The sequence below is a fragment of the Pogoniulus pusillus genome, chromosome 40 (assembly GCF_015220805.1).
Source record: "Pogoniulus pusillus isolate bPogPus1 chromosome 40, bPogPus1.pri, whole genome shotgun sequence".
Classification (NCBI taxonomy): domain Eukaryota; kingdom Metazoa; phylum Chordata; class Aves; order Piciformes; family Lybiidae; genus Pogoniulus; species Pogoniulus pusillus.
The window spans coordinates 6,215,383-6,238,756 of record NC_087303.1 but is presented as its reverse complement, the minus strand read 5'-3'; the positions used below and the strand labels follow the sequence as shown (position 1 = coordinate 6,238,756).

General features: G+C 55.5%; 1 protein-coding gene and 1 long non-coding RNA gene across 3 annotated transcripts in view; one reads left to right on the top strand and one right to left on the bottom strand.

Annotated features, from left to right (window-relative positions):
• Positions 1-1,032: 1,032 nt before the first annotated feature.
• LOC135191841 (uncharacterized) lies at positions 1,033-3,172 on the bottom strand. The gene is made up of 2 exons (XR_010308873.1): positions 3,115-3,172; positions 1,033-1,594 (listed from the first exon to the last, which is right to left on the bottom strand). It is a non-coding gene; the product is annotated as an uncharacterized LOC135191841 (long non-coding RNA).
• A 491-nt stretch (positions 3,173-3,663) lies between these two features.
• Positions 3,664-23,374, top strand: part of GPATCH8 (G-patch domain containing 8) — a 122,876-nt gene continuing 103,165 nt past the window's right edge. The window contains exon 1 of one of the 2 annotated variants that reach the window (XM_064174448.1): positions 3,664-3,904. In XM_064174448.1, the coding sequence (XP_064030518.1) occupies positions 3,860-3,904 (45 nt within the window). In that variant the 5' untranslated portion in view covers positions 3,664-3,859. Of the gene's footprint in view, positions 3,905-3,954; positions 4,191-23,374 lie in introns of those variants that run through there. The other variant, XM_064174447.1, reaches the window with a different exon arrangement.

Genomic DNA, 23,374 nt, shown 5'->3' with positions numbered 1-23,374 from the left:
GGCAGGGCTGCAGCCCCAGCCCAAAACTTCGATGTGAAAAGAGGAACCCAGGCCCTGCAGCACTGCTCCCAGCCTGCAGTGAGAGGCTTCCCTCCTGCACCCCCACTTCCTGGCCTCCCCCTGCTTGTACTTGCACCCACTGGTGCACACTCTGGGCTAGAGGGGACTCCTTGGCTGGGGAGAGAAGCCTGAGCCCACCCCCAACCTAAGGGCTGCCCCCTGAAAGTGAGCTTTGCCCTGGACCCACTCCTGTAGCACCAAGGAAAGCTGAGGCAAGGGGGGAGCTGAAGGACAGCACCTAGCTCTAGGTTGGGGGTCACTCCTCCTGGGCTCAGCACCCTTAGGGTGCCAGATCTCCTAACCCCAAAGCCCAAGCTGCCAGGGCTGAGTGCTCCCCACTTGTTGGTGATGAAGAGCACTATCTTCCTGCACCCAGGAGGGTGCTGGGGTCCAGGTAGTGACAGGGCATAAGCAGGGTAGCACTGCCACCCTCCCCGGGTGTGCCAGGTACCTGCATTCCCTGCCTCAGGGATCAAACTGGGGACACATCCAGCTCAACCTTCCCATGGGGGGGTGAGGGCCCTGGGATGTTAACGGGGATCTGCCGGCGTGGGTGGGCCCCTGTGCTGAGCAGGGCCCACAGTGTGGCTGCAGGACACACGTGTCCCTTCCACTGAGCCACCCACGGGGCTGCTCCACTCCCTGGGCAGGGATCCTGACTCCACCTTGCTCGTCTAGACCCGTCTGGATGCTTCAGAAGGACAAGGTGGGGACAGCCCTCTCTGAAAGCTCAGCAGTTACTCCTGGAAGGAGAAAGGCTGTTCCTCTATGTGTCTTAGCTTCACCACCCTCCATGGGGTAAGGAACCGAGGGAAAGTCAGCAGAGAGAATGACAAGGAGTCGTGGAGAGGCTGAGTCCTGGCAGCTCCAGACCAGCAGCTGCTCCTTGCCCAGGCAGGTGCAACCACAGACCTAATGCAGGATGGGATGTGTGACCCCAGCACTGAAGAGCAGAGTGAAGCACAGACAGGCTCAGCACAAACAGGGCTCTCTTAGGGCAATGAGGAGCAAATTCCAGCACAGTTCTGCCCAGCAAAAGCTCTCACAGCCACCCTGCAGTGCCCACAAGGTCTTCCTCAGCACAGCAGGCTGACTGATCCCCAGAGAGAATCCAGATTAGAGCGATTTCCCGTGGGGATTTCCTCAGGGCTGCTGTGGGTGAGCAGCAGGGTGAGAACCACATCCCTCCTAGCCAGTTGCAGGCAGTATGAGGGAGCTCCAGGCAGGACTTCTGGCGGCGCAGCCCAGCCTGGCACACTGCAGTTACAGATCAAGTCAATCCTGCTACGAGCTGCACCGCGTAGCACAAAGCACAAGCACGGATTCAGCCTCCCCTGCGTCCAACCCACGGCCTCGCTGGGCAGGGCTCACTATCACAGCGTTCATCTCGTCGGCCAGGCTGGTGGCACACACGGAGGCGGCACGGTCTGGTGAACACGCTTCAGACAGGCCGATTTCCCAGCTCCTCCTTCCTCCTCACTCTCGACACGGCAGCAGAGGGCAGCAAGCAAGCAGGATCCGGGCAGCGAGGCTCCTGGTGAGAGGGAGAGGAAAGGAATGAATGGAGAGACAGATGGAATCCGGTTTTCCTGCTGTCAGGAATGGGGGGAGAGACAGAGACACACGCTGCCATGCTTGCAGACAGCTGGTAACAGCTGTGCTGGCGGCTAGAAAAGCAGGTCCTCATCTGCCACAGCCTCTGTGCTCAAAGGCTGTGGGCTGCTGAGAGATCATAGAATCATAGAATCAGCCACGTTGGAAGAGACCTCCAAGATCATCCAGTCCAACCTATCCCCCAGCCCTATCCAGTCAACCAGACCATGGCACCGAGTGCCTCATCCAGGCTTTTCTTGAAGACCTCCAGAGATGGTGCCTCCACCACCTCCCTGGGCAGCCCATTCCAGTGCAAATCACTCTCTCTGGGAAGAACTTCCTCCTAACACCCAGCCTATACTTCCCCTGGCACAACTTGAGACTGTGTCCCCTTGTTCTGTTGCTGGCTGCCTGGCAGCAGAGCCCAACCCCACCTGGCTACAGCCTCCCTTCAGGTAGTTGTAGAGAGCAATGAGCTCTGCCCTGAGCCTCCTCTGCTGCAGGCTGCACCCCCCCAGCTCCCTCAGCCTCTCCTCATAGGGTTTGTGTTCCAGGCCTTTCATCAGCTTTGTCACCCTTCTCTGGGCACCTTCCAGCACCTCAACATCTCTCTTGAATTGAGGAGCCCAGAACTGGACACAGCACTCAAGGTGTGGCCTGAGTAGTGCTGAGCACAGGGGCACAAGAACCTCCCTTGTCCTGCTGCCCACACTGCTCCTCAGCCAGCCCAGGATGCCATTGGCTCTGCTGCCCACCTGGGCACACTGCTGCCTCATCTTCAGCTACTCTCTATCAGTACCCCCAGGTCCCTTTCCTCCTGCCTGCTCTCAGCCACTCTGGCCCCAGCCTGTAGTGCTGCTTGGAGTTGTTGTGGCCAAAGTGCAGAACCCTGCACTTGGCCTTGTTAAATCTCACCCCATTGACCTCTGCCCACCCATGCAGCCTGGTCAGGTCCCTCTGCAGGGCTCTGCTACCCTCCAACAGCTCCACAGCTGCTCCCAGCTTGGTGTCACCTGCAAACTCACTGCTGCTGGACTCAATCCCCAGGCATTGCCCGGTGCGTGCAGGCTCAGGGAGCTGCTCCTCTGCCACTGCACGCAGGGACTGGGCTCTGGTTACACAAACCATGTACACACCTCCCTGCTCAGGGGCGACAAAGGGCTCCCCAGGCCTGGCTGAAGGCCTGGAGCGGGATCAGGGCTACACAAAGAATGCAGCTCCGCCTGCCCTTGTGCACTGTGCTGAGCCTCAGGGCTGGCTCCAAGCACGGGGATCCCGCTCAGACTTTGCACCAGACACCAGGGCCGACCTCGGGCCTGATGCTGGGCACTCTGATGTGCCTCAAGGGTGGTCCCGGGCATCAGCAGCAGCCTCGGGAGTGGCTCTGGGCCTCATCGCTCACTTCAGCGCTAGCCCCAGACCTCATGATCAGCCTCAAGGCTGGCCCTGAGGCTTCACCACCTTCTTCAGCGCTAGCCTCAGGAGCCGTCATGTACTTCAGAGCTGGCCCCTGGTCCCCTTCTCCATCACCCGAGGAGTGCCAGGCTTCGCGAACGCCGCTGCCCGAGCCCCTCGGCCCACCCGGGGCGCACTCTGCGCATACACCCCCCAGGAGCCAGCATGGCCCGCGGCGGGCGCTAGAGGGCAGTGGCGAGCCCCAACTCCTATTGGCTTACACTCCCATCACTCAAGAGACAGAGGCAGTGCCATTGGCTCGGGCAGGGAGGGCGGGAAGGCCGAAGCGGCGCTGCGCTGTCCCCGGGGGCCGAGCCCTCGCTGCCTTTGCGCATGCGCACGAGGGGGGAGTGGGGCAGGGCCCCCGCGCACCTCGCCTCGTGGTTGGCTGCCCGCGTGCGCGCGCAGGGGGCGGGGGCGCACGCGCGGTGTGCGCTGCGCTCCGAGGCGCAGCTGGGCCCGGGCGGGGGGAGCTGGCGGCAGCCGCCGCGGCTGGGGCAGGCGAGCGGCGCAGCCCCCGGTGCCCGCCGCCCTTCAGCGTCGCGGTAGCCGCTCATCGGCGGGCCGGCTCTGGCGCGGCCGCCTCGTCCGGCTGCACCGTGGAAGCGGCCACGCATGTGAGCGGAGCGGGCGCGCATGCGCGCAGCTGGCCGGCGCGGCGGGGGCGGCGCTGAGGGGAGGCGGCCGGAGGCGCGGGGCCGAGCCGGGCCGGGCCGTGCGGGGCTGAGCCAGGCGGCGGCGGCGGCGCAAAATGGCCGACAGGTTCTCCCGCTTCAACGAGGACAGGGACTTCCAGGTAACGGCCGCGCCGCGGGGGCGGGCGGGGCCCGGCGTCACTCTCCCGCGGGGAAGCCGCAGCCCCCTTAAGCCGGGGCGGGCCGCGTCGCGTCCTCCCTCCCCGTCCCCCCCGTACCGGGGCTTTGTGCGCGGGCCCGGCGCTCCGTGGCTACGGGTAACAGCACAAAGGCGGGAGCGCGGGGTGCCGGAGCCGGCTGTCAAGGTGACCCGCGGGAGGGGGACAGCGGCCGGTAGCGTCCTAACCGAGGCAGCGGGGGAGCGGTCCCGCGGAGCGGGTCGGCGGGGTAAGCCTTCGTTGAGGTGACACTCACCTGGGGAGGTTTGGTGTTTTTACCGGTCCGGTTTTAGGGCCGGATGCTAGTGGGGAGCCACAGCCCGCTCCGTGACGTCCACCTGCTCGCCGCTGCTCTGCTCTTTGGGCTTGGGGGCTGCTCGAACCCCTTCCCCTGCCGTGGCATCCCGAGCTGCCCCTGCTCGTTCGGGCAGTCCCCTGCTATGCCTAAACCCCATTTCTCCTTCTTGTGCCTCCCCCTGGAATAAAACATGAGTATCTCAGCGCAATTAGTGCCACTGTTGCTCTTTGAAACCAACAATGGGCAAATGAGCGTTGACTCATTAAGCCGAAACAATGACATTTTGTTTTCTGCCTTCAGCCGGAGCGAGGCTCGAGGTTAGGAAGCAAAACAAAAGGAGCGATAATCAGCGCAGCTCCAGAGCAGCTGGCGATGAGCTTTTGCCGTGTCCTGGGCTCGGGAGCCTGGAGTTAGGGTAGAGCTTTTCACCCAAAAGTCTTCCTTTCCACCCAAAGATCTGGGAAGGTAGCTTTAGAGTTGAGGAGCTTGCGTAATTTCTGCTTGGTGTAGCGCTGAGGTGCAGTCCTGAACAGGGTCAGGACATGCAGAAGTAAGTTCTGTCCTTCCCTCTGGTTGTGCTAGGGGGTAAGGCGCTTGGCGAGTCCTTACTAAAGCTTTGCAAGTCGTTATGAAATTGGTAGGAGCGCGCAAGCCAGCGAGGCTCGGCGTGGCTGGTGGCACCGCTTGTGTTAGCTCACCCCCGACCTGCAGGGACGGCTTCCTCCCGGCCCCTGCTCCGCATCCTCCCTGCCCTCCACCGCAGGAGTGACTCGTGGTTAGTACTGAAATGGGCTGATTTGGGTCTGAAGTTCCTCTTGCTGGAAGTGGAGCGAGCCAGATGGTAGGGTTGAAAATGCACTTCTCGTAATGGCTTGCTTTGCTTTGGGAGGGGGCGGCTGGGGCAGCCTGCGAACCATGCTGGGGGATGTGCCCCAGAGATGGGGGAGCTCCGTAGCTTTGCTCTGGGAGGGGGGAGCTGGGGAACCTGCGAACCATGCTGGGGGATGTGCCCCAGAGATGGGTGAGCTCCGTAGCTTTGCTCTGGGAGGGGGGAGCTGGGGAACCTGCGAACCATGCTGGGGGATGTGCCCCAGAGATGGGTGAGCTCCGTAGCTTTGCTTTGGGAGGGGGCGGCTGGGGCAGCCTGCGAACCATGCCGGGGGATGTGCCCCAGAGATGGGTGAGCTCCGTAGCTTTGCTCTGGGAGGGGGGAGCTGGGGAACCTGCGAACCATGCCGGGGGATGTGCCCCAGAGATGGGTGAGCTCCGTAGCTTTGCTTTGGGAGGGGGGAGCTGGGGCAGCCTGCGAACCATGCTGGGGGATGTGCCCCAGAGATGGGTGAGCTCCGTAGCTTTGCTTTGGGAGGGGGGAGCTGGGGAACCTGCGAACCATGCCGGGGGATGTGCCCCAGAGATGGGGGAGCTCCGTAGCTTTGCTTTGGGGAGGGGGCGGCTGGGGCAGCCTGCGAACCATGCTGGGGGATGTGCCCCAGAGATGGGTGAGCTCCGTAGCTTTGCTTTGGGAGGGGGCGGCTGGGGAACCTGCGAACCATGCCAGGCGGTGTGGGATGTGCCCCAGAGATGGGTGAGCTCCGTAGCTTTGCTCTGGGAGCGGGGAGCTGGGGAACCTGCGAACCATGCCGGGAGGTGTAGGATATACCCCAGAGATGGGGGAGCTCCGTAGCGGTGCGTGTGCGTTGCACAACTCGTTCCATGTGCCTCTCGCATGGTGTCCTTGTTCTGGTCCCTTTGTGGGGCAACCCCTTGGCCAGAAAAATGGTAGCGGCAAAACCTGTTACTGTGTCATTGCTCTGGGCAGGCAGGGAGAGTGCGGAGTGATGTCAGAGAGGAAGCAGAGCTCCATTACCCGATGCTGAAATCTTCAGAGCTGCCGAGCATGCTCGGAACAATGACCCAGGCGCAAGTCTGCTTTCCCTCTGCTGTAAGAGAGGGACTTAAGTGGGGCTTTAGCCATGTCAGGGATCAGGCTTGGGTCGATTTTCCTGCTTGGGTTAACTTTTCTCCCAGTGGGAAGACATTTTAGTTCGTTCCTTAAAGCTTCCTTGGTGGGAAAAGTGGAATCAGTCCCCTGGGAAAGGGTGGTTTGGTGTGGGTTAAGGCTTGCAGAGGGCTGAATGTGGAAAATGATGAGCTATGGAAGAGCTGATTAGAGGGAGACCAGGTCCAGTTATCTTGGCCGAGGTTGTGCTGAACTGGTGGCAGCTCAGGAGCCTGTGCACTTACCCCTGAGAGTTGGTCTGTCTAAGAGTTTTTCTGAGGCTTATTGGTGATGGATTTTTGGACATTATTTTTCTTCCTCCTTCATCAGAATTGCTTTCAGAGAAGTTTTTTTATCTTAAAGGAAGAGGCTCGCTCTGCTGAGAGCTTGCAGGTGTGCTCTGAGCACTGTGCTGTGATCGTTGCTAAGCATGGGGAGAAATGTTCTTGCTTGGGAGAGCAGCTCCTGATCAGCTCCACAACGTAGCAGCCTCAAACCCACGGCAGAAATAAGACACTGTGGTAGTGTGAAGTCACAAACTGCTCTGTAGGCTCCCTTCGTAGCAGCGTTCCTGCCCTTCAGGAATGCCTTTTTCACTCCCTTTCTATCAGTTTTAATTCTAAGCTTCAGCAGGTGAAATTCCTGCTTCGACTGAGCACAGCCGCAGATGTGAGCCTGTCTTGCTGCTGCTGGAGATCCCAGCTCCAGAACTACCCAGCGTGGAGCAGGGCTGGGTGCTGCTTGCTGAGGGGGGAAGGAGGCTGTAGAGATCCCTCGGGTTTTGTTTTTGGATGATCTGCTTGTGATGATCTTGCCGAAGTAGTGGGATGTGTTACTGTCTCCAGAGAGGAAGGGAAACAAAAGGTGAAGCACATGGGTCAGAGAAACCTTTTAGCTGTTTGGAAGAAAGGCAAAGTCCTTGGGATTAGTGATGTGGCTAATGGAGGAGAGTCCCTGGGTGAAACAAAAGGCACTCTTAAGAGTTCTCTTTGTTGTTGTCAGCATTCTTACTGGAGAGGAATGGGAGAGGGAGGTTTGGGAGGATTACTTTGGCAAGTGTGAGTCAAGCATTGATGTGGGCAGGGCAGAGATGAGGTTAGCAGAGGTGATGCTCACGTTTCTGAGCCTCTGATATGCTGGAGAGAAGTGGATTAGAGCAGCTGGAGCTATTCTTCCCTTGGGGCTCGGTGCAGTCAGGAAAGGCAGGGATGGAAATGTTCAGCGCTGAAGGGACGTGGACTCGGGAAGGAGAGGACCTAAACCAGCCGAACAAGAGAAGGTGTGAACAGTCTGAAGTGCATCTGAAGTGATGAGAGACTGAGCAGGGAGATCAGCAGAGGACTGGGGCAATAGGAAGGAGTGAGGAATGCGACTGCAGCTGCAGCAATGCGGTGGGTATAGAGAAAGCTGCAGGGGGAACAGAGCCTGGCATGAGCTTGTGAGAACCCTGGGGAAAAGAGCAGCCAGAGCAGAAAGATAAGGAAGGCAGATATCCTTCAAGATAAGGCTAAGGATGTGAAGGGGGAGGAGGAGGAAGATTATGTAGTGGGAAAGCGTTCCCAGCCCTCTCTCAGGTAGGATGAAGGAGCCTCAAAGCTAGGGGGGGTTAGAAAGTTGAACTCGCCAAAGGGAGCCGAAGTGGCACGGGAGGATGTGTCTGCAGGGAGGTGATTAAGCAGCTTTTGTTGGGTCTTTAATAGGATTGTCTGGCTTTTGCTGGGTAGCTTTAGGAGCCACACACGGGGAGCAGGCTTCTCTCTGGCTCTGTGCTCCCAAACCTTAGAGACACTCGAGGGAAAGCCTTCGGGTTTGGCTGTGGTTTGGAGGTGCTGCACTGGAGCACAGCTCCATTGCGAGGTATTGAGCTTTGCTCTATGCAGTATCATAGAATCAGGTTGGAAGAGCCCTCCAAGGTCATCCAGTCCAACCTATCACCAGTAAAGACTTGATTCTTCCCCAGCCACAGCAGCTTCTTTGGGAGACTTCATGCAGTGAAATGAATTACAGAGAGAGGAAGGATATTACTGACCTTCCTTTATTGCCAATCTCTAGGCTCTGGTATGGTAAATTAAGCCTGCAGAAGGACCTAATTTAATGAATCCCAACCTTTTATTTTCCCTTTTCCAGTGCAGGAAGGGTTATTTTTGAGTTTAGTCCTTGGGTTAGAGGATTGTGCTACTTCTGTGTCACAGGGGGGGTCTGCCACTTGTCTGCTTGTGTCACCTCCTCGACTGAGAGAGGCTTCCCCATGGCAGAGGCAGCTCCTGAGCTCCCATAACATCAGATAATTATGCACCATAGCTGTCAACTGTGCCCTAGGAGAGTGTTTTAGAGGCATTCCTGAAAGCTGTGTGAGCCCCTCAGGCTGCTGCAATGAGCAGATACACCTTTTAGTGTTATTTTTGTAATGCCACTGATTTGATTCTTCAGATGAACTCTGCTGAGCTCAGAATGAATCCCGTGGTTCTCTCTCCCTGCTGCTGAAATCCAGTGGGGGCTCCCAAGTTCTACTCACAGCTGTTGAGAAAATGTTTTCTTACCACATCTCTCTCCTTTTCGTTGTTGAAGTAGAAATATTCCAAGCCATATGTGTATATGGGTACAATAATTTCCTCTTCCTACATACATTGCACTTAGTTGCATCATTAGCCAGACGGAATTCAGACTGTTCTGTCTCTTGGAGTTTAGGTTTGTTGTATAGTTTCTGTAATGGAACAACACTTCCCTTCAGCAGAGTGGCCTGGTTTGCTAAACTAGGTTGAAATGTGGCCTCTCTGAACCTCAGGTTAATAGCTCCAAGTGCAGGGTGCTGCACTTTGGCCACAACAACCCCATGCAGAGATACAGGCTGGGGTCAGAGTGGCTGAGAGCAGCCAGACAGAGAGGGATCTGGGGGTGCTGATTGATACCCGCCTGAACATGAGCCAGCAGTGTGCCCAGGTGGCCAAGAGAGCCAGTGGCATCCTGGCCTGCATCAGCAATGGTGTGGCCAGCAGGAGCAGGGAGGTCATTCTGCCCCTGGACTCTGCACTGCTTAGACCACACCTTGAGTGCTGTGTTCAGTTCTGGGCCCCCCAGTTTAGGAGGGACATTGAGATGCTTGAGCATGTCCAGAGAAGGGCAACGAGGCTGGGGAGAGGCCTTGAGCACAGCCCTACGAGGAGAGGCTGAGGGAGCTGGGATTGGTTAGCCTGGAGAAGAGGAGGCTCAGGGGAGACCTCATTGCTGTCTGCAACTACCTGAGGGGAGGTTGTGGCCAGGAGGAGGTTGCTCTCTTCTCTCAGGTGGCCAGCACCAGAACTGCCAGGGGAAATTTAGGCTGGAGGTGAGGAGAAAGTTCTTCCCTGAGAGAGTCATTGGCCACTGGAATGGGCTGCCCGGGGAGGTGGTGGAGTCGCCGTCCCTGGAGCTGTTCAAGGCAGGACTGGACGTGGCACTTGGTGCCATGGTCTGGCCTTGAGCTCTGTGCTAAAGGGTTGGACTTGATGATCTGTGAGGTCTCTTCCAACCTTGGTGATACTGTGATACTGTGGTCTGCTAGTCACACATTGCATTGGGTTGGAAAGGACCCCTGGAGGTTATCCTGTCCAACACCTCTGCATTCAGCAGGGATACCTCCAACTAGAGCAGGCTGCCCAGGACCACATTGAATCTGATCTTGCTTATCTCCAGGGGTGGAGACTCAACCACATCTCTGGGCAACCTGTTCCAGTGTCTTACCACCCTCATTATGCAGAACTCCCTCCTGATGTCCAGTCTAAATCTCCCCTGATCTAGGGTCCCACCGTTGCCCCTCATTGTATCACTGCAAGCCTGTGTACACAGTCCCTCCCCAGCCTTTCTGTTGAGTCCCCTTCAGATACTGAAAGGCAGCTCTAAGGTCTCCCTGGAGCCTTCTTTTCTCCAGGCTGACCAATCCCAGCTCTCCCAGCCTGTCCCCACAGGGGAGGTTCTCCAACCCTCTGATTATCTTTGTGGCCTCCTCTGGACCCACTCCAGCAGGTCTGTGTCCTCCTTGTGCTGGGGGCCCCAGAGCTGGACACAGTGCTCCACTCGTGTTTATGCCAAGGAGCTAGGCAAGTTTCCCTCCCCCAAAGGATTTAGAGGGGTATCAGAGCACATTGCTGTTACTGGCTGCTCTGTGCTTCCAGCCCTGCTGCTGCCAGCCAGCTGAGTGCTGATGGCCTGGGGATTTTGTGCTTTTTCATTGGCAGGATGTCAGGAACTGGTTTTGTTCCCAAGCAGCTTAGTCAGGTTTATGGACATCTGTGCTGACAGTGTGGAGCTCTGAAACCTGTCCTGCTCCCGAGCTTCTGCTCTCTCTGGCTTCAGCTTCACTTCTTAGCTGCTGCCTAAGGCAGAGGGGTTTGATTTTTATATCCTTCAGCAGGCTGTGCCTGCTTGGGGCTTGTGTAGTAAAGTAAGTTGATGACTTTCTCTGAGCTTCAAGAAGATAAATGAGGTCATTTTCTTTTGTCTACTTCTACTAATTGGGAGAAGAAAAGCTTAATGTGGGGGAACGAGGATTAGAGTCTCTGCAAAATATGTTATGGTGAGCTTCCAGCTGATGCAAACTCCCTCTGCACGAGTTTGCCTTCCACAGCCATAGCTGAGAGCTGTCAGGAGGTAGCCTGCTCCATGGCCATGTGTTCTAACCTGAGAATGAGTTCCAGGTGGTTAAAACCTCCTTGGTATCGTTTGGAGAGCCTCATTTATCATGAGATGAGGGGTTTATTTCTGGTGTGGTCAGGAAGGACACAGCTCTTGCCTCCTTGGCAGTTCATGTTGGCCTCTCTCAGTTGAGCAAAGTAGGAATGTCAGGGCTGACTGATGGAGGTTTTCTTTTTGCCTGCCTGTGAGACAAAGGAAGGGAGGAGAAGAGCAGGGAAAAGTGCATAAGTAGGTGGAGTAAAATTGGATCCATCTTTAGAACGTGACAGGAGAACCTGGACTTTGGTGGGAAGTTCTGGAGCTCATGTGGTGAGTTAGTGCAGACCTTTCCTCTCTAGGTTGTACCTTTCCTGACTCCTGTTTTCCTCTCTGGTGCAGTGATGGTTTCTGTTGCCATGGCTCACTGTGTAGGAAAGGAAACACTTTATTCTGCAGCCCCACAAACCATGTGCAAGGCCAAGGGCAGGGTTCTACACTTCAGCCACAGCAACCCCAAGCAGCACTACAGGCTGGGGACAGAGTTGCTGGGAGCAGCCAGGCAGAGAGGGAGCTGGGGGTGCTGGGAGAGAGGAGCTGCAGAGGAGGCAGCAGTGCCCAGGTGGGCAGCAGAGCCAATGGCAGCCTGGGCTGGCTCAGGAGCAGTGTGGGCAGCAGGACAAGGGAGGTTCTTGTGCCCCTGTGCTCAGCACTGCTCAGGCCACCCCTGGACTGCTGTGTCCAGTGCTGGGCTGCTCCATTGCAGAGAGCTGTTGAGGTGCTGGAAGGTGTTGAGAGCAGGGCAGCAAGGCTGGGGAGGGGCCTGGAGCAGAGCCCTGTGAGGAGAGGCTGAGGGAGCTGGGGGGGTGCAGCCTGCAGCAGAGGAGGCTCAGGGCAGAGCTGATTGCTGCCTGCAGCTGCCTGCAGGGAGGCTGTAGCCAGGTGGGGTTGGGCTCTGCTGCCAGGCAGCCAGGGACAGAAGAAGGGGACCCAGGCTGAAGCTGTGGCAGGGCAGGTCTAGGCTGGATGTTGTTAGGAAGTTGTCAGAGAGAGTGATTGGCACTGGAATGGGCTGCCCAGGGAGGTGGTGGAGTGGCTGTGGCTGGAGGTGTTGCAGCCAAGCCTGGCTGGGGCACTCAGTGCCATGGTGTGGTTGGTTGGGCAGGGCTGGGTGCTAGGTTGGGCTGGAGGAGCTTGGAGCTCTCTTCCAACCTGCTTGGTTCTATTCTGTGATTCATGTCCAAGCTATCTTGGCTTTTTCTGAGTCACACTCTCCACAACACAACCAAACTCTTCTAACCAGTCTCCTAACCAGTCCTCTAACACTCACCATGTGAGGTTGTAATGATTTGGTTTTTCACCTGATCAAAACTTAGTTCTGGGCCAACACTCCCTCAGCTGACATACCTTTCTCTCCTGCCATGCAGTATTGATCCTTGGTACTCTGCATCTTCAGGCAAGCTCTGTGAGCAGTTCATTCACCTGAGATTTCAGCCATTGACAGTTTTAAAGCCAGAAGTTGCCTTTGAGATACTGCTTTAAATATCCAGGTAATACTGAGCCATCTGATTCAATCATTTGGCCCAGTTTTGAGTCCAGGAATTGGTGCTTGGCTACAGCATCTCTGGAAGACACCTGGTGATGGTGAACAGCTTCCAGTGGAGTTTGGCCAAGGTGGGTGTTCCACTGTTGGTCTGCTGGATGTTTCTATGTACAGCTTTTAGCTGGTGCCTCTTGCTGTGCCCTCTGCTGTGCCAGAGCACGCATCATGTCTCTGCCTTCTCTTAGGTCATAGGGAGGTGATTCTTCCCCTCTACTCTGCTGAGAACCCACCTGGAGTACTGCATCCAGTTCTGGAGCCTCTATTACAAGAAAGATCTGGAAGTGCTGGAGGTTGTCCAGAGAAAGGCCCTGAGGATGATCAAAGGGCTGGAGCTGCTCTGCTGTGGGGACAGACTGAGAGAGTTGGGGTTGTTCAGTCTGGAGAGGAGAAGGCTCCCAGGAGACCTTATTGTGGCCTTACAGTACCTGCAGGAGGCTACAGGAAAGCTGGGGAGGGATTTTTTAGGGTGTCAGGTAGAATCATAGAATCAACCAGGTTGGAAGAGACCTCCAAGATCATCCAGTTCAACCTATCACCCAGCACTAACCAATCAACTAGACCAACTAGACCCTAACCAATCAACTAGATAGTGATGGGACTGGGGAGATTGGAGCAAAACTAGAAGTGGGCAGATTCAGACTGGATGTTAGGAAGAAGTTCTTCAGCATGAGCATAGTGAGATGCTGGCAGAGGTTGCTCAGGGAGGTGGTGGAAGCCTCATCCCTGGAGGTGTTTAAGGCCAGGCTGGATGTGGCTGTGATCTAGAGTGAGGTGTCCCTGCCCATGGCAGGGGGGTTGGAACTGGATGATCCTTGAGGTCCCTTCCAGCTCCTAAAGCTTTCCTGGCTTATTGAGTCCAGGCCTCCAGAGATAGATCCAGTCTTCTGAGCTCAGAATTCTCTTGGTTTAGACAATTTTGCCTTTCCTTTTGTGCTGTTACAGCTTCCTGCATGCTAGTATTTTCCACATTTTGTGACCTGAAGATGTGCACAGAGGACCTTGAACAGACTCCATCTACATACTATGGAGATAAACATCATCTTTACTACTTCAGTGTTATTTGCTGTTGCTTTGTTCCACACCCTTGCAGTGTATTTTTATCCTTTTCCCTTGGGCAAAGAGGTTTTGAGTGAGATTTTGTGCTGCCTGCTGGGTTGCAGCCCTGTGCTGCAGGAGTGTTTGTGCAGGGCTCTGAGAAAACAAAGCTGTGAGTGAGCTGAGGCTGCTGTCACACACAGGTCAGGTTGCTCTGTACAGACACCTTGGGCATGCTGCTGCTTACAGCATCACAGAATTAACCAGGTTGGAAAAGACCTTTTGAGATCATTGAGTCCAACCTGTGTTCATAGAATCAGAAAATGGCTTAGGTTGGAAGTGTTGCAACCAGCAACAGAAGAAGGGGACACAGCCTGAAGCTGTGGCAGGGCAGGTTGAGGGTGGATGTTGTTAGGAAGTTGTTGGCAGAGAGAGTGATTGGCACTGGAATGGGTTGCCCAGGGAGGTGGTGGAGTGGCTGTGGCTGGAGGTGTTGCAGCCAAGCCTGGCTGGGGCACTGAGTGCCATGGTCTGGTTGGTTGGGCAGGGCTGGGTGCTATGTTGGGCTGGAGGAGCTTGGAGCTCTCTTTAAACCTGCTTGATTCTATGATGGGATGCTGGAACCTGCAGGCATCTTCTGTATCCAGATGTGTTACAAAATGGCTATGAGGAGGTCGGGTGAGGCAGAGCAGTGCTGATGCTCTCTGTGCAGTCGCTGGGAGCGTTGCAGGAGCTCAGAGCATCCTCCGTGTGCTGGAAGAGATTTACAGCTGGCGTTGGGAGCAGCAGAAGGAATCTGAAAGACATGAAATGGTTGTGTCTGGTGCCAAGGTATGCAGGGCTCAGCAGAGCCGGGACCTGCTGCTAGCTTCCCCTCTGTTCTGCACAAGCTGTTTATCTCCCAGCTGTAGAACACCTTTTAAATTGGGCAGCCCTATCTAGGTATTTATATGCCCATTTCCCCCCGTGTAAAGCTCTTGACCTATGAGTAAGTTTCAGTGTGTTCTGGCTGGGGTTTTGACAGTGGGTTTTGGACTTTTGAACAGGTAGGATTTTACCATCAAAATTCACTTGGAAGTTTGGTAACCAAAAGGTGTCAGCATCTCCTCCTCCCTGGAATTACAAGGTGCTCCTTTCAAAACCTGCCAGTTACAATTCATGGCCAAATCCTGAGCTGATTGCTTTTGTTGTGCTGTTTGGAGAGGATTTTGCTTTTAAGTGCTCTGGGAATAATTGATGTGTTTGTGCTTGCCTCAAATGAGGTTTTTGTTGCAGCTTCCACAAGGTGTTGACTGTTAACACGAAGCTCTTTGGAGGGTGTGAAGATGAGCACCGGCCCTGCTTCCCCACTGCTATTTACAGGGAAGGATTGGTAAAGCTGTTTGTGATCACAGGAAGGCTGTGAGCAGGCTGCTGCTGTTTGTGAGGCCTTCACCTCTGTGTTGCTAGGGAAGGATGACTGAATTTGGTCTCTTTGCAGTCACTACAGGGAACAGCAAGGAAAAGGAGGATTTGCATGGATTCGTGGAATGGTTTGGGTTGGAAGGGATCTTGAAGATAATAGAATCAAGCAGGTTGCAAGAGAGCTCCAAGCTCAGCCAGCCCAACCTAGCATCCAGCCCTGCCCAACCAACCAGACCATGGCACTCAGTGCCCCAGCCAGGCTTGGCTGCAACACCTCCAGCCACAGCCACTCCACCACCTCCCTGGGCAGCCCATTCCAATGCCAATCACTCTCTCTGACAACAACTTCCTAACAACATCCAGCCTGAGCCTGCCCTGGCACAGCTTCAGGCTGTGTCCCCTTCTTCTCTTGCTGCTTGCCTGGCAGCAGAGCCCAACCCCACCTGGCTACAGCCTTCCTGCAGGCAGCTGCAGGCAGCAATGAGCTCTGCCCTGAGCCTCCTCTGCTGCAGGCTGCACCCCCCCAGCTCCCTCAGCCTCTCCTCACAGGGCTGTGCTCCAGGCCCCTCCCCAGCCTTGCTGCCCTTCTCTCAACACCTTCCAGCACCTCAACAGCTCTCTTGAATTGAGGAGCCAGTTCCAATCTTCCTTTCATGGGCAGGGACACCTTCCACTAGACCAGGCTGCTAAAGGCCTCATCCAGTGTCAGACTCAATGATCTCTATCCAGGGGTTGGCCTTGATGATCTCTTTGGGTCCCTTCCAACCCCTAACATCCTGTGATCCAACCTGGCCCTGAACACCTCCAGGGAGGGAGCCTCCACAGCCTCCCTGGGCAACCTGTGCCAATGTCTCCCCACCCTCACTGTAATGAATTTCTTCCCCTTTACAGTTTTATTCTGGAAATCCTTAGCAGAAGCTTTCAGGTACCAGGATAAAGTTGCTTTTGTGTTACTTTTGGTGAGGCACTGGAACAGATTCCCCAGAGAGGCTGTGGATGCCTCCTCCTTGGAGGTGTTCAGGGCTGGGTTGGATGAAGCCTTGAGCAATCTGGGCTAGTGGGAGGTGTTCCTGGCCATGGCAGGAGGCTTGGAACTAGAAGATCTTTAAAGGTCTCCTCCAATCCAAACCATTCTGTGATTCCAGGGTTATGTTTTGCTTGTTTTGAGAACCCACACAGCCTCCAAAGCTATCCAGGAAAGCTTCCAGTGCGAGGAGGGTTGGATGGAGTCATCTTCTAGGTGCATTTTGCTCTTAAACATGTGTTTTCTTCTGGGAGCATAATGAATATTCAAGAAACACTCCAAGCTACTCTTCTCTGGAGTTGTTTTTGCAGTCTCTGGCTGGATTTCTAAACATCAACACGGTTGTCTGCATCGATTACGTTTTGGAGCTCTTCCATGGTATAGAGTCATCAATTCCTGCAGAGCTTAAAAGGGCAGCAGAAATTCCTCTCTGAGACTTGCAGTCAGCAGGCACAGGGCAGCATGGGTCTGGGGTGAAATAGTCAACCCCTTTAGGTTTTGATTGTAGCAAGGAGTTGCTGAGCTCTGGATTGGGTTTTAAGACCTTGCCTCTGCCATTTGTGTTGGTTGAAGTTTCCTGGTGAGGTTAGGAGATGATGGAGTTGGGAGAGCTCCACAAATCAACTCAGAGAATCATAGAATCAACCAGGTTGGAGGAGACCTCCAAGATCAGCCAGTCCAACCTAGCACCCAGCCCTGGCCAGTCAACCAGACCATGGCACTGAGTGCCTCATCCAGGCTTCTCTTGAAGACCTTCAGGGACAGTGACTCCACCACCTCCCTGGGCAGCCCATTCCAATGCCAATCACTCTCTCTGCCAGGAACTTCCTCCTAACATCCAGCCTATACCTACCCTGGCACAACTTGAGACTGTGTCCCCTGGGAGAAGAGGCCACCCCCCACCTGGCTACAGTGTCCCTTCAGGTAGTTGTAGACAGTAATAAGGTCACCCCTGAGCCTCCTCTGCTGCAGGCTGCACACCCCCAGCTCCCTCAGCCTCTCCTCATAGGGTTTGTGTCCCAGGCCCCTCCCCAGCCTTGCTGCCCTTCTCTCAACACCTTCCAGCACCTCAACATCTTTCTTGAATTGAGGAGCCCAGAACTGGACACAGCACTCCAGGGGTGGCCTGAGCAGTGCTGAGCACAGGGGCAGAAGAACCTCCCTTGTCCTGCTGCCCACACTGCTCCTGAGCCAGCCCAGGATGCCATTGGCTCTGCTGCCCACCTGGGCACACTACTGCCTCATCTTCAGCTACTCTCTATCAGTACCTCCAGGTCCCTTTCCTCCTGGCTGCTTTTCAGCCACTCAGTCCCCAGCCTGTAGTGCTGCTTGGGGTTGTTGTGGCAGAACCCTGCCCTTGGCCTTGTTAAATCTCATCCCCTTGGCCTCTGCCCACCCATGCAGCCTGTCCAGGTCCCTCTGCAGGGCTCTGCTACCTTCCAGCAGCTCCACAGCTGTTCCTAGCTTGGTGTCATCTGCAAACTTACTGATGCTGGACTCAATCCCCTCGTCCAGGTCATCCAGAAGTAGCAGCAGACATTGCCACTCTGCATTCCACCTTTGATCCTTGCTTGGAGTTGGTTTTTCTTCTCCTGTCTCTGACCCATTGTAGTGCTACAGCTGTACTTGGTGTGATGAGGCTGGCTCAGGATGAGCTTAGGCTGTGCAGGACTTGTAGGTCTGGGAACAGCCAACCAAGCTGGAGAGGTTTCTAACAGGAGGTCTAGACCCAGAATGCCACACAGTGGGATGAGTTTGCTGAAATTCCTACTCATCCCTGAACCAGGGAAGGACTTGGCTTGGAAGTGACCTCTAAAGATTGTACAACCACCCTGCAGCCCCCCTGGACATCCTCAACCAGAGCAGGCTGCTCACAGCACCAAGCAGCCTCCCCTGCACTGCTGCCAGCCATGGGCAGCTCCCAGCTCTCTGGGCAGCCTGGCACAGGCTCTCCCCACCCTCACTGCCAAACATTTCTCCCTTCTCTCCACTCTCAAGCTCCTCTCTCACCTTCCAACCATCCCCCCTTGGCCTGGCCCAACAGCTCCTGCTCACAGCTCTGTCCCCAGCTCTCTGCTGGGCCCTTCAAGCACTCCAAGGCCACCAGAAGGTCTCCCTGCAGCCTTCTCTCTTCCAGCCTGCCCAAGCCCAACTCTCCCAGCCTGGCCTCACAGCAGAGCCCTTCCAGCCCTGCCAGCACTGCTGTGGCCTCCTCTGGCCCTGCTGCAGCAGGTCCCTGTGCTGAGCACTCCAGAGCTGTCCCAGCAGTGCAAGGGGGATCCCAGCAGAGCAGAGGGGCAGAGTCCCCTCCCTCCACTGCTGCCCATGTCTTTGGTCAGGCAAGGGCCTCTTGCTGTCAGTGTTTGCAGAGTAACTCCTGTGTCTGTCTCTTGGCTGTTGCACTGGTGCTGGACCAGCTCCTTCCTGCAGGTGTCCTGGGTGTGAGTGATTGCAAGACAGCCAGGAAGGGACCTCTGATAAGGGCCTGTAGCTCTAGGGTGAGGGACAGTGGATTTGAGCTGGAAGAGAGGAGGCTGAGACTGGAGATTGGGAAGAAATTCCTTACAGTGAGGATGGAGAGACACTGGCACAGGGTGCCCAGGGAGGCTGTGACTGCTTCCATCCTGGAGGTGTTCAAGAATGAGGCCTTGAGCAACCTGGGCCAGTGGGAAGTGTCCGTGGCCATGGGTAAAGGGCTGGAACTGGATGGTCTTTGAGGTCCCTTCCAAGCCAGCCCATTCTGTGATGTAATGAATTGTGCCAGGAGCCACCTTGGAGAAGAGCTGATAGTTAGGGTCCTTTGAGCTCCTCCAGCCCTCAGAAGTGCTCAATCTCCTCCTTTAAAGGAGTTGTTCCCTTGGTTGGGTATTTGCTTCTGGAACCACTGAGGCTTCTGTTCCTTCCTCTTGGTTTGTGAGGGTGCCAAATGCATGCAGGCAGCAAGGATTCAGGAGAGGTGGCATTTGCTCACTTGGGTTCAGATGCTGCTTTGGTTCCCTGTGCCTGAGCTGAGCCACCCTGGGATGGCTGCAGGCAATGTCAGCTGTGCTCCCCCCCTCTGGAGCAGAGACCTGAGCGCACTGCAGAGCTCTGATGTGTAGCTCCAGGCTTTATCTACACCAGAAAATGTCCCTTGCTGGGGGCAGTACTTTGTTGGTTTAGTTGTTGCTTGTGCCTCAGGTGCTGGGTTGCAGCCTGATAGTAGAAACAGAGAATGGCTTAGGCTGGAAGGGACCTCAGAGATCATCTACTCCAACCCCTCTGCTATGGACAGGGACACCTCCCAGCTAGACTTAGCTGCTCCAGACCTCATCCAGCCTGGCCTTGAACACCCCCAGGGAGGAAGCAGCCATAACCTCCCTGAGCAGCCTATTCCAGAGTCTCACTACCTTTGTACTGCAGAATTTGTTGCCAAACTCCAGTCTAACTCTGCTCTCCCTCAGCTTCAAACCATTCTCTCCTTGTCCTGTCTCCAGGCACTCTCAGGAAAAGTCTCTCTGCAGGATCCCTTCAGGTACCAAAAGGCAACTCTGAGGTCCCCCTGGAGCCTTCTCCAGGCTGAAGACTCCCAGCTCCCTCAGCCTGTCCTCACAGCATTGCTGCTCCAGTCCTTGGAGCATCCTTGTGGCCCCTGGACTCACTCAAACCAGTTCTGTGTCCCACTTATGCTATGGACAGCAGAAGTGGGCACAGTACTGGAGGAGAGCTCTCAGCAGAGCAGAGGAGCAGAATCCTCTCTCTCAGTTCTGCTGCCTTCAGAACTTGAGGAGCAAGGAGGGGGCTTAGTGGAATGTTTTTCAAGTGGCACTTGTAGCAACCCTGCAGTTTATGGCTTGGCTTCATCTTTTGGGGAGCTCATTGATGGAATTGATGGCTACACAGAGGCTGCACAAGCAGTGCTGGGTTGCTTTAGTGGTTTAAAGTTCCATTTCCTCAAGTAAATGCAGTGTAAATGGGGGCTCTGGGTGGGTTTGGTTTTTTTTGCTGATACTCTACCAGTGTCAAACTAATTGTTGAGTGTCTGAGGACCACACTGTGCTCTTTTCAAGTGCAGTTAAGTAATCAGCAGCACCATGGGCTCCCTTCCAGTGTGTTTAAGACATAATGGCAGTGAGTGTAGGGAGGTTTGTCTGCAAAATGACTTCCTCTGTGCTGTTATCTGCATGGCCACAGCAACAGGAATTGCTGTGCTGGTCCTGAAGTTCAGTAAGGGCACAAACAGACTCTTCCACAGAGCTGTGTTCACAGAATCAGGCAGGGTTGGAAGGGACCACAAGGAGCAGGCAGTGCCAACTCCCCTGCCATGCCCAGGGACACCCTACCCTAGAGCAGCCTGACCACAGCCTCAGCCAGCCTGGCCTCAAACACCTCCAGCCATGGGGCCTCAACCCCCTCCCTGGGCAACCCCTTCCAGCCTCTCACCACTCTCCTGCTCAACAACTTCCTCCTCACCTCCACCTTTGCTCCATTCCCTCCACTCCTGCCACTCCCTCACAGCCTCAAAAGTCCCTCCCCAGCTTTTTTGGAGCCCCCTTCAGATGCTGGCAGGCCACAAGAAGGTCCCCTGGGAGCCTCCTCTGCTCCAGCCTGCACAGCCCCAACTCTTTCAGTCTGTGCTCACAGCAGAGCTGCTGCAGCCTCTCAGCATCCTCCTGGCCCTGCTCTGGACACTCTCCAGCATCTCCACAGCCCTCTTGTCCCAGGGGCTCCAGAGCTGGATGCAGCACTCCAGGTGGGGTCTCAGCAGAGCAGAGCAGAGGGGCAGAATCCCCTCCCTGGCCCTGCTGGCCACACTGTTGCTGCTGCAGCCCAGGCTCTGCTTGGCTCTCTGGGCTGCAAGTGCACACTGCTGGCTCCTGCTGAGCTTCTCCTCCAGCACCCCCAAGTGCCTCTCCTCAGGGCTGCTCTCCAGCCTGGCACTACCCAGCCTGGATTTGTGCTTGGCATTGCAAGTGTTGGTGGGGAAAGGCATTTTAAGATCGAGTCCAACCATTCTCTAACTCTACCAAGCCTGGAGCTTGAACCATGGCCCTCAGCACCCCATCTCTGCCTCTTTGATACATCACATGGGATGGGGATTCAACCACCTCCCTGGGCAGCCTGTGCCAGGCTTTGAGAACCCCTTGAGTGAAGAAGTTTCTTCAAGTGTCCAAGCTAAACCTCCTCTGGTGCAACATGAGGTGATTGCATCTGCTCTTATCACTTGTTACTTGGGAGGAGACCAATCCCCACTTGGCTCTGGCCTCCTTTCAGGGAGTTGTAGTTTCTGAGTTTCTGCTCTGACATCTCAGCAGCTGCAGTCTGTGTTTTCCCTCCCCAGTCCCCCCTGGGTTTAGTGATCTTAGGCAGGGGAAGTTTTATGCTGGAGTCTTTCCCTTTTTTGCTGCATTCACAGTGCTGAAGGCACAATCCCTGTGCCCTGGGGTGCAGGCAAAGTTCCCTTCAGGTATTTTCATTCTAGGCTTTTGTGGATATTTCTGTTAGGTTTTGGGGAGGGCCACAGATAGGAGCTGAGTGCTGGAGCACCTCTCCCACAAGGCCAGGCTGAGAAAGTTGGGCTTGGGCAGGCTGGAGGAGAGAAGGCTGCAGGGAGACCTTCTGGTGGCCTTGGAGTGCTGGAAGGGCCCAGCAGAGAGCTGGGGACAGAGCTGTGAGCAGGAGCTGTTGGGCCAGGCCAAGGAGGGTGGTTGGAAATTGAGAGAGATTCAGACAGGAGGGAGAGGTTTATACCCTATGAGGAGAGGCTGAGGGAGCTGGGGGGGTGCAGCCTGCAGCAGAGGAGGCTCAGGGCAGAGCTCATTGCTGCCTGCAGCTGCCTGCAGGGAGGCTGTAGCCAGGTGGGGTTGGGCTCTGCTGCCAGGCAGCCAGCAACAGAAGAAGGGGACCCAGGCTGAAGCTGTGCCAGGGCAGGCTCAGGCTGGATGTTGTTAGGAAGTTGTTGTCCGAGAGAGTGATTGGCATTGGAATGGGCTGCCCAGGGAGGTGGTGGAGTGGCTGTGGCTGGAGGTGTTGAAGCCAAGCCTGGCTGGGGCACTGAGTGCCATGGTCTGGTTGGTTGGGCAGGGCTGGGTGCTAGGTTGGGCTGGAGGAGCTTGGAGCTCTCTTCCAGCCTGCTTGATTCTATGCCGAGGGTGAGGAGAGCCTGTGCCAGGTTGCCCAGAGAGGTGGGAGCTGTCCCATGGCTGGCACCATTGCAGGTGAGGTGTTTGAGGCTGTGAGCAACCTGGGACTGCTGACTGCAGAGAGGTTGGACTGGATAAGCTTTAAAGGTCTCTTCCAAGCAATACTGTTCTGTGATTTGTGACTGCCATTAGCATCTTTCATGTCAAGAGCACAGCTGGTGGAGCTGGGTGCTCAGCTGACTGACTGAAGGTGTTCTGGAAGCAAAGTGCTGTTCTCACATCTCCATTATCCTGCTCTTTTGTTGTCATTTTCCTCTGTCTCCAGCTGAGAGCTGTGCTCCAGGGCCTGGCCTCACTGCTGAAGTGCAGCCTGCCACATCTACCTCTTCATCAGGGAGAATCCATGGAGAACTGTGGGCAGTTCAAGGCAGGGTTGGATGTGGCACTTGGTGCCATGGTCTAACCTTGGGCACTGTGGTAAAGGGTTGGACTTGATGATCTGTGAGGTCTCTTCCAACCTTGGTGATACTGTGATACTGTGATACTGTAACTTTGGGCTCTTGGTCAAAGAGAGAACTCATTCCAGTCTGGAATGCAGACAGTATAGAACATAGCCTGCACACTGACATCTTAATATCCCCTGTGCTTGGGCAGATTGGAAAGAACAGTCCAGTAATTAACATCTAGGGAGGTCTCACAGCCTGGAGCAGCTGAAGTGTCTCATTGGTGTTCCCTCGTGGCAGTGAGGATGCTGCAGATGACTTAACTGCAGAGCTCAGAGGTCAGGTCTGGTTTTGGATGCTTGCTTTTGGGGCAGTGAGAGGGAAGAGCAGATTGTGTTTTACTTCTGCCTTGTACTTAAGAGGCTTTTAAAAGGATTCCCTCCCACTTCACCCCCCAAAATCTGTGTGTCCTTAGATGCTTTGTCTTAGCTCATCCTCAGGTGGAGGAGAGAATTAACTCTGTGGTGCTGAACTTGCCCTGAGCAATGGACACAAATCAGCAGCTTCATTTCTGGTTGAGAGCTGTCTGAAGCTGAGCCAGCAGTGTGCCCAGGTGGCCAAAAAGGCCACCAGCATCCTGTCCTAGAGCAGCAGGAGCAGGGACATAATTGTGCCCCTCTACTCTGCATGAGTGAGCTACACCTTCAATCTTGGCTTCAGTTTGGGGCCTTTCACCCCCAGGAGGACACTGAGAGGCTGGAGCAGTTCCAAAGAGGGCAACAAAGCTGGGGAAGGGTCTGGGAACAGGGCTGGGGAGGAGTGAGGGAGCTGGGGACAT